Below are 12,807 nucleotides of genomic sequence, written 5' to 3' on the forward strand. Positions count from 1 at the left end.
GCTAGGTAGAGCCCCACCTTATCTCAGCTCACTGGTCACCATAGCAGCACCCACCCGTAGCAAGCGCAGGTATATTGCACTGGTCATCCCCAAAGCCAACCCCTACTTTGGCCACCATTCCTTCCAGTTCTCTGCTGCCAATGACTGGAACGAACTGCAAAAATCACTGAAGTTGGAAACATATATCTCCCTCTCTAACTTCAAACATCACCTGTCAGAGCAGCGTACAGATCGCTGCAGCTGTACACAGCCCATCTGTAAATAGATCATCTGTAAATAGCCCATCCAACCAACTACCTACCTCATCCCCATATTTTTTGATATATATTTTTTCTGCTCTTTTGCACAACAGTATTTCTACTTGCAGATCTATCAGTCAAGTGTTAATTGCTAAATTTTAATTACTTTACCACTATGGCCTATTTATTGCCTTACCTCCTTACTTCATTTGCACACACTGTATACAGATTTTCTATTGTGTTATTGACTGTACGTTTGTTTATTCCATGTGTAACTCTGTGTTGTTTTTGTCGCACTGCTTTGCTTTATCTTGGCCAGGTCGCAGTTGTAAATGAGAACTTGTTCTCAACTGACCTACCTGGTTAAATAAAGGTGAAATAAATAAAAAATTATCCTGGTGGATATGATTCCCTGTTTTTACAAATGTAGGGCTCTGTCCCAAATGGCAACCTAGTCCCAATGTTGTCCACTACCTTTGACCAGGACCCATAGGGCTCTAGTCAAACACAGTGCACTACATGTTGAACTACGGGCCCTGGTGGTCAAAGTAGTTCACTTCGTAGGGAATAGGATGCCATTTGGGACGTAGCCCATGTCCCTCGTCACTTAGCGACGGTCGCTGTGTCTCGTCCACACAGCATCCGCCACAATGACTCCACACTGTCGGTGCCAAGTTACTTCCCCCTGGACTCCCTGCAGAAGAAACTCAAAGACCTGGAGGCAGAGAACATCTCTCTTAGATCAGAGGTAAAGTCATGGAGCTAACTAACCCTGTGTGTAGTTCTGTGGTGGTGTCCTGCTGACCATACTGTGAGGGAGAGAACATCTCTCTTAGATCAGAGGTAAAGTCATGGAGCTAACTAACCCTGTGTGTAGTTCTGTGGTGGTGTCCTGCTGACCATACTGTGAGGGAGAGAACATCTCTCTTAGATCAGAGGTAAAGTCATGGAGCTAACTAACCCTGTGTGTAGTTCTGTGGTGGTGTCCTGCTGACCATACTGTGAGGGAGAGAACATCTCTCTTAGATCAGAGGTAAAGTCATAGAGCTGTCTAACCCTGTGTGTAGTTCTGTGGTGGTGTCCTGCTGACCATACTGTGAGGGAGAGGTCATCAGATATTAATGTCATTGCTTTGGGGACCGATCATGGCTCTGCACCCTGGGGTTTAGATCAGTCTGGGGATTTATTTTAGAGTTCAGTGAACATTGATAAACATTGACTAAACCTTAGACGGTGAAGAGATGGCAACTTGGTAATACTTTATGTTACAGTCGGATAATAATATGGAATTTAACAAAACGACAAAACATAATGAAATGCTTATTATCTGGTCACATGGGAGTTCATTGTAATAAATATCAGAATGTTAGCAAGAATGAGCTAATTTGATTGAATAACTTCAGATGCTTACCAGAAAGATTCAGTAGAGTATTTTCATAGTAAACCAGAGGTACCAGTGGTAATAGGACTGGAATAAGTACTGCTGCCAATACTTTACACCCAGCTCTCCTGCTCTGTGATGATGATGATGATGATGATGATGATGATGATGATGATGATGCGTGGCTGCATCCTGTCATCCCCCACCAGGCCAGTCACCTGGAGACGGAGACAGAGGAGTACGAGGAGAAGGAGCAGCAGCTGGTCAACGACGTCGTCAAAGAGCTGAGTGAGTAACACACACACACACACACAGGCTCACGTCTCACCTCCCCTGTCCCCTGGGCTCCCCGAGAGAAAGCAAAACAGGGCTGTGTTTCATTCCAATAAGGATGTTCCCTCTGCCCTTGTTCACTCCCCTTCACAAATCTGATAGGACTGGATGTGTGAAAGCCATATGGAGAGAACTAGGTGGAGATATTGCTAACATCTAGCTAGGCAGTTAACATCATGTATCACAGGAGCTACATTTAAGTGTTGCTATGGAGGAGGTCTAGGAGAGGTCGACAACACTGATTCATGGTGGATACTCATTGCTCATGTCATTTCTTTCGCCGCATCCCGTGTGGCCACTAGGAGATGCCAACCACCAGATGTCCACCCTGGCGGAGGAGCTGGCGAGGAAGACGGACGACGCGTCTCGCCAGCAGGAGGAGATCACACACCTCCTGTCCCAGATCGTAGACCTGCAGAAGAAGTCCAAGTCTGTGAGTGGCCAGGCCAGTAATGACCCAGACTGCCTGCCACGGTCCAGGCCAATGGACACGTTCCAGGTCGCCTTTCTTACAGTCCCGCTGTGCAGATTGTTGTGATATCACAACGCCTGGAGAAGTAGAACCATATTCATAATATAGACATGTTCAGAAAGGCACAGCTGCAAAGACGCCCACCTGGAACACAACTAGTCTTATAGCTGTTATCAGTGTGTCTATGATGATGTGTGTGAGCTTATAGCCCTCAGGGACTAACAGTCATGTCTGTTCTGCAGTATGCAGTGGAAAACCAAGAGCTCATCCAGCATCTAGGAGCTGCCAAAGATGCCCAGCGCCAGCTCACTGCTGAGGTACAGTAAGGCCTCATTAATCAATTACCAACAGGACAAGAAGCACTGCCTAACGAGACCCAATTACCACGCTAGGGATGTTTTCCATTATTGCAGGGGTGTCAAACTCATTCCATGGAGGGCCTAGTGTCTGCTGGTTTTTGGTGTTCAATTAAGACCTTTCAATTAAGATCTAGACAACCTTAATTCATCAATCAAGTACAAGGGAGGAGTGAAAACATACAGACACTCGGCCTTCCATGGAATGAGTCTAGTGGAAGTTGGGTTATATAATTCAGTACAATACAATCTCTAACCATATTTAAATAGAATAGTGTTTGATGTCCCCCTGATGTTTCAACAGCATATGATTATCACTGTCATTATCTAGAATGATAGAATTGTGATATTGTCCAGTTTTCTGATAATTTCCTCATCTCTTGCTCCTCTTCTCTCGCTCTCTCTCCTCTTCTCTCTCTCCTCTTCTCTCTCTCCTCTTATCTCTCTCCTCTCCTCTTCTCTCTCTACTCTTCTCTCTCTCCTTCTCTCTCTCCTCTTCTCTCTCTCTCCTCTTCTCTCTCTCTCTCTCCTCTTCTCTCTCTCTCTCTCCTCTTCTCTCTCCTCTCCTCTTCTCTCTCCTCTCCTCTTCTCTCTCTCCTCTCCTCTTCTCTCTCTCCTCTCCTCTTCTCTCTCTCTCACTCTCCTCTTCTCTCTCCTCTTCTCCTCTTCTCTCTCTCCTCTTCTCTCTCTCCTCTTCTCTCTCCTCTTCTCTCTCTCTCTCTTCTCTCTCTCCCCTCCTCTAGCTGAGGGAGTTGGAGGATAAGTATGCAGAGTGTATGGAGATGCTCCATGAGGCCCAGGAAGAGCTGAAGAACCTCCGGAATAAATCCCTGCCTCTCAGTACACCCCGACGCTTCCACTCCCTGGGCCTGTTCCCTATGGTGAGACACACACATACACAGGGGTCAGAGTAATAAAACACTGCCCCTCAGTACACCTCAACACTTCCTGTTCCCTATGGACAGACTAGAGGGAGGGAGGGAGGGAGCAAAAGAGAGAGGAGGGAGGGAGCATGAGAGGGAGGGAGCATGAGAGAGGAGAGAGAGAGGGAGGGAGCATGAGAGAGGAGAGAGAGAGGGAGGGAGCATGAGAGAGGAGAGAGAGAGGGACGGAGCATGAGAGAGGAGGGAGGGAGGGAGCATGAGAGAGGAGGGAGGGAGGGAGCATGAGAGGAGAGAGGGAGGGAGCATGAGAGAGGATGGAGGGAGGGAGCATGAGAGAGGAGGGAGCAAGAGAGAGGAGGGAGGGAGGGAGCAAGAGAGAGGAGGGAAGAAAAGATTGAAGGAGAGCGGCAGGGAGAGAGGGCTATAACTGGTATAGAGGTGAAATGGATTTCCTTTCATCAGGTTTTGTTTTCAACCCCATTTCTCAGGTGTCAGATGTTAACAGCATTGTTTATGCCGAGGGGGTGAGTGGAGAACTTGTCTATTGCATCTCTGACTGCTTGATGTGTTGCCACTCACCACCAGTGAGGAGCAGGGAGGTAACCCTAATGCCCTGGCCCTAGGCCCAGCCCTGGCCACGTCGTAACTCCCCAGCCCCAGAACTGTGATGTAAAGACAGTCACAGAGAGGTAGACACCTTATCGGTGTTAGCATTTAGCTGTAGTGAATGTGGTCTGTGGGGAGAAGGAGATGGCTGGTATTGACCCTGTAGAGAGAAGTCATGTTTTGAGGTGTTTACAGTAGGATTAACAGGCTGGGGTTAGTTCCCATAGTAACCCAGTTATGTCCGTGTGATGAATCCTGTCTTGTTTTGTTTGTTCCAAATCGATTGGCTGTTTTTTGGGGCCCAGAAGATTCTCTAACAAATTAACCCAATTCAGTCACATAGTCTCTCTAGAACATGGGTCTCCAACCCTGTTCCTGGAGAGCTACCCTCCTGTAGGTTATCCTAGCGTGTTGTCCTAGCGTGTTGTCCTAGCTTAAACATCTACCAGACACAAAAAAGTAGCTAGAAATGGTTGATCAGAGGTTATTTTTAATGAATGCATTACGTGAGTGGTTAGTTTGCATCAACTACCTTCACTTAAACTACTGCAAAGGTTTTGCCTGCCAACTCTGGCTTTGAATCGTTACATTCTGGCATGTCTGCCTTGTGATTTGTTGGGGGAGTTGTCTGTCTGAAGAGGATACCCCCCTTTTCAAATTTACCAAGATAATGTTTATTAATCACAGTCCCTAGGTCTGGGACTTCAGGGACTAGTCACATAGACAGTAATAATCCTGATTAGTATTGTGTGTCTGTCCTCCCAGGACTCTCTAGCTGCTGAGATTGAGGGCACCATGAGGAAGGGGCTGGCTATGGATGACCCGGAAGTGGAAGAGCAGAAGTAGGCCCTTATTCAATACCAATATCTACTGAAGTACATCTAACCCCATTTTAGAGCTACGCTGATATCGTGTCCGTGTGTGTCCATGTGTGTGTGTAGGTTGCACCCCAAGCGTGTGTTTGAGACTGTGAAAAACATTAACCTGATGCGTCAGCGCTCCTCTCTGGCCCCGTCTCCCATGAACATCCCCGGCTCCAACCGGTCGTCCTGTCTGAACTCTGGCCGCTCTAGCTGCCTGTCCACGCCCCGCTCCAGCCTGTACGGAGGGGATATGGGGAGCATCCTCATAGACAACCACACCAACAGCTTCATACTGGAGACTCCTGACCACAGGTGCTGGGACTGGGACTGAGCCATGACTACTCGCTGGCTGGCTCTCTTTCACTTTGAATATGAAATATCTCTCTCTCGCTCTCTCTCCATGTGAACTCACTTTCTCTCTGCATGTGAACTGTGAACTCTCTCTCTCCTCTCTCTTGTTGAACGTGAAGTATTTCCTCTCTCTCTCTCCTATTCCTCTCTGTCTTCTTGATCTAGTAAAGTTCTGGCTGGAACAACAGGTCAGAGGTCGTCCCATCCATGTAGTTGTCCAGTAAAGTCTATCAGAGTGTAAACAGAGTGTTAAACAAGACGGTTCCCATGGTTTCCTGAATGCATATCTGCTATCATTGTAATTTGAATAGATCAGGGTTAGGGTTACTAAGCACTTTGCTGGCTCTACAACAACACCACTGACAGCAATAGTCATGGCTTTGCTGGGTAAACCAAGAGGGAAAGGAAGAAGTTTGTCTTTACTAGTTCCCATAGCAACCACAGTACAACAAAGCCAAACAGTAGTTTGTCATGTAACTTTCTCCTGACAACAACTGATTATGTTGTGGCTCTGCACATAATTCTAGGAAAGTCAAAACGTCTTGTGTTAACGTCAAATGACCATTGGGGATTTTTGTTATTCGGAATGCCAACCACAAATAACAGTTGACTCTTTTTGTTGTTTTGCTGATGTCATCAGCCAGTCTGGTTGCTATTCACGTTGTTATGTACAGGATCAGTGTCTTTCATTGAGTACAGCAAACCAGTTAAAGGACCTTTTGTTAGACTTGTAGCGTTGAATAGGACTAAGTTGAATAAATAGCGTTGAAGTAGCGTTGAAGTAGCGTTGAATAGGACTAAGTTGAATAAATAGCGTTGAAGTAGCGTTGAATAGGACTAAGTTGAATAAATAGCGTTGAATTAGCGTTGAAGTAGCGTTGAATAGGACTAAGTTGAATAAATAACGTTGAAGTAGCGTTGAAGTAGCGTTGAATACGACTAAGTTGAATAAATGAAGACCATGTACACAGTTTCTCCTGTCCTCAGCTAATGCAGGTTGATGGCCAAGACTCATGTTGTCTTCTGCTCTATTTTCTCTCTCTTTCCCCAGTGAGGATGACTCCAACAAGAAACCAGGGACCCCTGGAACGCCGGGCTCTCAGGATCTGGAAGCAGCCCTGCGACGTCTCTCCCTGCGGCGGGACAACTACCTGAGCGAGCGGCGCTTCTTCGAGGAGGAGAGGGATCGGAAGCTCCAGGGGCTGGTGGAGAAGGGAGAGGTGTACAACGGCAGTATGACCCCCACAGAGAGCATCATGTCCCTGGGAGGAACCCACCCCTCTTCCATCTGGTCTGGGTACTCCTTCTGCTCCCGCTCCTACCTGCCGGAGAAGCTGCAGATTGTCAAGCCACTGGAAGGTGACTCCTTCCCCACGACCTCTCACCCTGCTGCTGGTTGACACACTGTGGGAGTTAATTCACCATGATGAGTGCAACCTCTCCACACAGTACTCCTTCTACTTCTGACTCACCCAGCCCCCGCTGCTGGTTCCACATCTACAGTTAGAGTTGAGGCTCACACACATCACACCGAATGTTGATCTAGCTTACGTCTGCCGATCGTTCAGCGCGCTGTTTCAGGGACCACCCGCTGTCGACGTCTGACTGCCAAAAATATTTAAGGGATTCTACATAATAAAATCGTTTTGCAAATTACGTTCAGAGGTGCCAAGTTAGAAAACGTTATTGGTGTGTCTGAGCCTTTAGACTTAGACTTCGAGTTCGACTTAGACCAGCCCACCACCACTAGCCCTGCCAAACACATTAGTTGAACCTAGTTTAGTTATCATCATGCAGAGCAAACCCAGACCTGTTGCTGGTCTTTTCCACAGCATCGTTGAGGCCCTGTGCCTCTATGTTTGATCAAGGAGGGATGACATTAAACAGCTGTACAGCCTGTTACTCTAATGTCCATGTTAAATCATCTCCAAACATATCAGGCATCCTCAAAAAGCTGTCAGAAGAGATCTGATATATATTTGTGTTATCTCCTGAAAGAACCTGAATGCAACTGTTTGAAATACAACTTGGATACTGTGTTAGTTTGAGTCGATAGATGCAGTTATAGATCAGGTATGAAGCACACGTTTAACCAAATAAAATAAGTTCTTCACATTTTTATCAACGTTTTTCTTACATAGAGTATTTATTTTCCCACGCTAAAATGATAAATATATTTATTTTCCAAATGTTGTTTTCAACATGTTTTTCAGCTTTTTTGTTGTCAGATTAAATGGTTGATTGAAAAATCACCAGAGATCAGAGGGCCCTGGTCAAAAGTAGTGCACTATATAGGGATGTAGGGTGGCATTTGGAACGTAAGTCACTGTCAGGTTATACAGTAGTAGGAAACATCTAGTAGGGTATCTAATCTGGGTCTCTAGTGCCACCTGGTGACAACACCATTAGCATGCACAATGAATCAACACTTTACCTTGTGAGTTCATTACATTATTATACTGTTATTACATTATCATTACACTAAAATAATATACACTAACATGTATTACATTATCATTACACTATAATAATATACACTAACATGTATTGCATTATCATTACACTATAATAATATACACTAACATGTATTACATTATCATTACACTATAATACTATACACTAGCATGTATTACATTATCATTACATTATAATAATATACACTAACATGTATTACATTATCATTACACTATAATACTATACACTAACATGTATTACATTATCATTACATCTTAGTCTATATTATTATTGTGTATTACATTATCATTACATAATATACACATAGTTATTACATTATCATTACACTATAATATATACTCATTTAATATATACTCATATTTATTACATTATCATTACACTGTAATAGTATGTGTGTCTAACGTTTGACATTCTCCCTCCCAGGCTCAGCCACCCTGCACCAGTGGCAGCAGCTGGCCCAGCCCAACCTGGGTGGGATCCTGGACACGCGGCCTGGTGTGGTCACTAAGGGCTTCCGTCCTCTGGAACTAGACCTGGAGCACATGTACCTGTTCACTGACTTTGAGGAGGAGGACTTTGAGGTGGTGGAGGAGTCTGACCACCTGTCTGTCCACAGCCTCTCTGCCTCAGGCTCTACCCCCGTCTGTAGTGGCATCTCCATCCTCAGCCGGCAGGGCCTCCGTACCCGCTCCTCCTCCTGCTCCTCCTCCTGCAGCGGCATCAACAACAACCTTCCAGAGGGAGGGGTTGGGGGTGATGGAGAAGCCAGGGAAGAGGGCGAGACACTAGGCCCAGGCAGCACATCACTGTCGTCCCCCGCACCTCCAGACAGAGAGAACCAGGAGAACCAGGATCAGGCTGCAGCCGCTGACGGGGTGTCCGGTGAGGGAGCCTCCTAAATGGGTCACACAGGCACCGGACGTCCCTAACCCTCCCTTCTACCTCAGGATATTGGGGCATTCATTGGCCATATCCATCCCCTCCTCGCCTGCCCGTCGGTCCCCGATCCCTCCACGCTCATGCACACATCTCCAGACACACCCACCTCGTCCAGACACACCCACCTCGTCCAGACACCCCCACCTCGTCCAGACACACCCACCTCATCCAGACGTGTCCAGACACACCCACCTCATCCAGACACACCCACCTCATCCAGACGTGTCCAGACACACCCACCTCGTCCAGACACACCCACCTCATCCAGACGTGTCCAGACACACCCACCTCGTCCAGACGTGTGCTACTGTCATGCCCCTTTTGAGTATATTGAGTTGAATTTATTTCAGTATTATGTTTAATCTTCACCTCTATCACACATTCACACTGTTCCTAAAATCTCAAGATCCTTCCTTACAAATTCAGATTCATTTAAATCATCCAGTTCTGATCACCACTTCCGTCCACTTGAGTCATTTGTGTCAAATCATGTTGTCTCTCCTGAGAAAGTCGGGATTTTGTTCTTGTCTTCCATCACAACATTCTTCATCTCAAAGGCACGAAGAAGACTCAAAAAGCCCATTATTAGCGATGTCCTTTGTTAGTGTAAACCTACATAGTAATGTAGTGACGTAGTATATACGTATTACACACACACACATACACAGACACACACGCACTCCAGATTGAATATGTGCAACCTATGGCCAGTGTCCAGGTCTCTGTGGTTTGGTTGTCGTGGTATCAGATTACGTGATCTGTTAACAGCATCATGCTCTCACAGCTGTCCAGTAACTCACATGACACTACTGGCATACCAAATGGCCCCCTATTCCCTATACAATGCACTATTTTAACCATGGCCCATAGTGCTCTGGTCAAAAGTAGTATACCGTACTATATAGTGAGTAGGGGACCATTTGGGAAACATGTTCAGTCCATGACCCTGTTTCCTAGGAATTATTATGGAGGGGTGTGAATGTCACCTCATCTCCTGCCTTTGACATTGAGCTGCAGAGTCCACACACGGCTTCAAACAGTCAACACTGCAGAGTCCACACACAGCTCCAAACAGTCAACACTGCAGAGTCCACACACGGCTTCAAACAGTCAACACTGCAGAGTCCACACACAGCTCCAAACAGTCAACACTGCAGAGTCCACACACAACTCCAAACAGTCAACACTGCAGAGTCCACACACAGCTCCAAACAGTCAACACTGCAGAGTCCACACACAGCTCCAAACAGTCAACACTGCAGAGTCCACACACAACTCCAAACAGTCAACACTGCAGAGTCCACACACAGCTCCAAACAGTCAACACTGCAGAGTCCACACACAGCTCCAAACAGTCAACACTGCAGAGTCCACACACGGCTCCAAACAGTCAACACTGCAGAGTCCACACACGGCTTCAAGCAGTCAACACTGCAGAGTCCACACACGGCTCCAAACAGTCAACACTGCAGAGTCCACACACGGCTTCAAACAGTCAACACTGCAGAGTCCACACACGGCTTCAAACAGTCAACACTGCAGAGTCCACACACAGCTCCAAACAGTCAACACTGCAGAGTCCACACACAACTCCAAACAGTCAACACTGCAGAGTCCACACACAGCTCCAAACAGTCAACACTGCAGAGTCCACACACAGCTCCAAACAGTCAACACTGCAGAGTCCACACACGGCTCCAAACAGTCAACACTGCAGAGTCCACACACGGCTTCAAACAGTCAACACTGCAGAGTCCACACAGCTCCAAACAGTCAACACTGCAGAGTCCACACACAGCTCCAAACAGTCAACACTGCAGAGTCCACACACAGCTCCAAACAGTCAACACTGCAGAGTCCACACACAGCTCCAAACAGTCAACACTGTAGAGTCCACACACAGCTCCAAACAGTCAACACTGCAGAGTCCACACACAGCTCCAAACAGTCAACACTGCAGAGTCCACACACAGCTCCAAACAGTCAACACTGCAGAGTCCACACACAGCTCCAAACAGTCAACACTGCAGAGTCCACACACGGCTTCAAACAGTCAACACTGCAGAGTCCACACAGCTCCAAACAGTCAACACTGCAGAGTCCACACACAGCTCCAAACAGTCAACACTGCAGAGTCCACACACAGCTCCAAACAGTCAACACTGCAGAGTCCACACACGGCTTCAAACAGTCAACACTGCAGAGTCCACACAGCTCCAAACAGTCAACACTGCAGAGTCCACACACAGCTCCAAACAGTCAACACTGCAGAGTCCACACACAGCTCCAAACAGTCAACACTGTAGAGTTCACACACAGCTCCAAACAGTCAACACTGCAGAATCCACACACAGCTCCAAACAGTCAACACTGTAGAGTTCACACACAGCTCCAAACAGTCAACACTGCAGAATCCACACACAGCTCCAAACAGTCAACACTGCAGAGTCCACACAGCTCCAAACAGTCAACACTGCAGAGTCCACACACAGCTCCAAACAGTCAACACTGCAGAGTCCACACACAGCTCCAAACAGTCAACACTGCAGAGTCCACACACGGCTTCAAACAGTCAACACTGCAGAGTCCACACAGCTCCAAACAGTCAACACTGCAGAGTCCACACACAGCTCCAAACAGTCAACACTGCAGAGTCCACACACAGCTCCAAACAGTCAACACTGCAGAGTCCACACACAGCTCCAAACAGTCAACACTGTAGAGTCCACACACAGCTCCAAACAGTCAACACTGCAGAGTCCACACACAGCTCCAAACAGTCAACACTGTAGAGTTCACACACAGCTCCAAACAGTCAACACTGCAGAGTCCACACACAGCTCCAAACAGTCAACACTGTAGAGTTCACACACAGCTCCAAACAGTCAACACTGCAGAATCCACACACAGCTCCAAACAGTCAACACTGCAGAGTCCACACACAGCTCCAAACAGTCAACACTGCAGAGTCCACACACAGCTCCAAACAGTCAACACTGCAGAGTCCACACACAGCTCCAAACAGTCAACACTGCAGAGTCCACACACAGCTCCAAACAGTCAACACTGCAGAGTCCACACACAGCTCCAAACAGTCAACACTGCAGAGTCCACACACGGCTTCAAACAGTCAACACTGCAGAGTCCACACAGCTCCAAACAGTCAACACTGCAGAGTCCACACACAGCTCCAAACAGTCAACACTGCAGAGTCCACACACAGCTCCAAACAGTCAACACTGCAGAGTCCACACACGGCTTCAAACAGTCAACACTGCAGAGTCCACACAGCTCCAAACAGTCAACACTGCAGAGTCCACACACAGCTCCAAACAGTCAACACTGCAGAGTCCACACACAGCTCCAAACAGTCAACACTGCAGAGTCCACACACAGCTCCAAACAGTCAACACTGTAGAGTCCACACACAGCTCCAAACAGTCAACACTGCAGAGTCCACACACAGCTCCAAACAGTCAACACTGTAGAGTTCACACACAGCTCCAAACAGTCAACACTGCAGAATCCACACACAGCTCCAAACAGTCAACACTGCAGAGTCCACACACAGCTCCAAACAGTCAACACTGCAGAGTCCACACACAGCTCCAAACAGTCAACACTGCAGAGTCCACACACAGCTCCAAACAGTCAACACTGCAGAGTCCACACACAGCTCCAAACAGTCAACACTGCAGAGTCCACACACAGCTCCAAACAGTCAACACACCACTTCTCTGCAGTGTTTTCAGTTCAACCTGCAATGTGTTCCCTATGGAGAATCCCTATGTTAGAGTGGAACACTAATTCATGCCTGGAATATTAGGAATCTGCTGAAATCATTGTCATTCCTTTATCTGCCTATCTAATTGTTTTCAGTGGTTTAAAACGGCTTCTTCAGGCAAAAA

General features: G+C 47.0%; 1 protein-coding gene across 6 annotated transcripts in view; it reads left to right on the forward strand.

The window, feature by feature from the left end:
- trak1a (trafficking protein, kinesin binding 1a) overlaps positions 1-12,807 on the forward strand; it is a 64,512-nt gene that overhangs the window by 39,065 nt on the left and 12,640 nt on the right. For all 6 annotated transcript variants that reach the window (XM_055911176.1, XM_055911172.1, XM_055911173.1 and 3 more), the window contains 9 exons: positions 879-987; positions 1,830-1,908; positions 2,256-2,386; positions 2,668-2,742; positions 3,525-3,662; positions 5,037-5,113; positions 5,213-5,446; positions 6,537-6,844; positions 8,384-8,842. In XM_055911176.1, coding sequence (XP_055767151.1) covers positions 879-987; positions 1,830-1,908; positions 2,256-2,386; positions 2,668-2,742; positions 3,525-3,662; positions 5,037-5,113; positions 5,213-5,446; positions 6,537-6,844; positions 8,384-8,842 — 1,610 coding nt within the window. The remainder of the gene's footprint in view (positions 1-878; positions 988-1,829; positions 1,909-2,255; positions 2,387-2,667; positions 2,743-3,524; positions 3,663-5,036; positions 5,114-5,212; positions 5,447-6,536; positions 6,845-8,383; positions 8,843-12,807) is intronic.

This window comes from Salvelinus fontinalis, unplaced genomic scaffold, assembly GCF_029448725.1.
Source record: "Salvelinus fontinalis isolate EN_2023a unplaced genomic scaffold, ASM2944872v1 scaffold_0052, whole genome shotgun sequence".
Lineage (NCBI taxonomy): Eukaryota > Metazoa > Chordata > Actinopteri > Salmoniformes > Salmonidae > Salvelinus > Salvelinus fontinalis.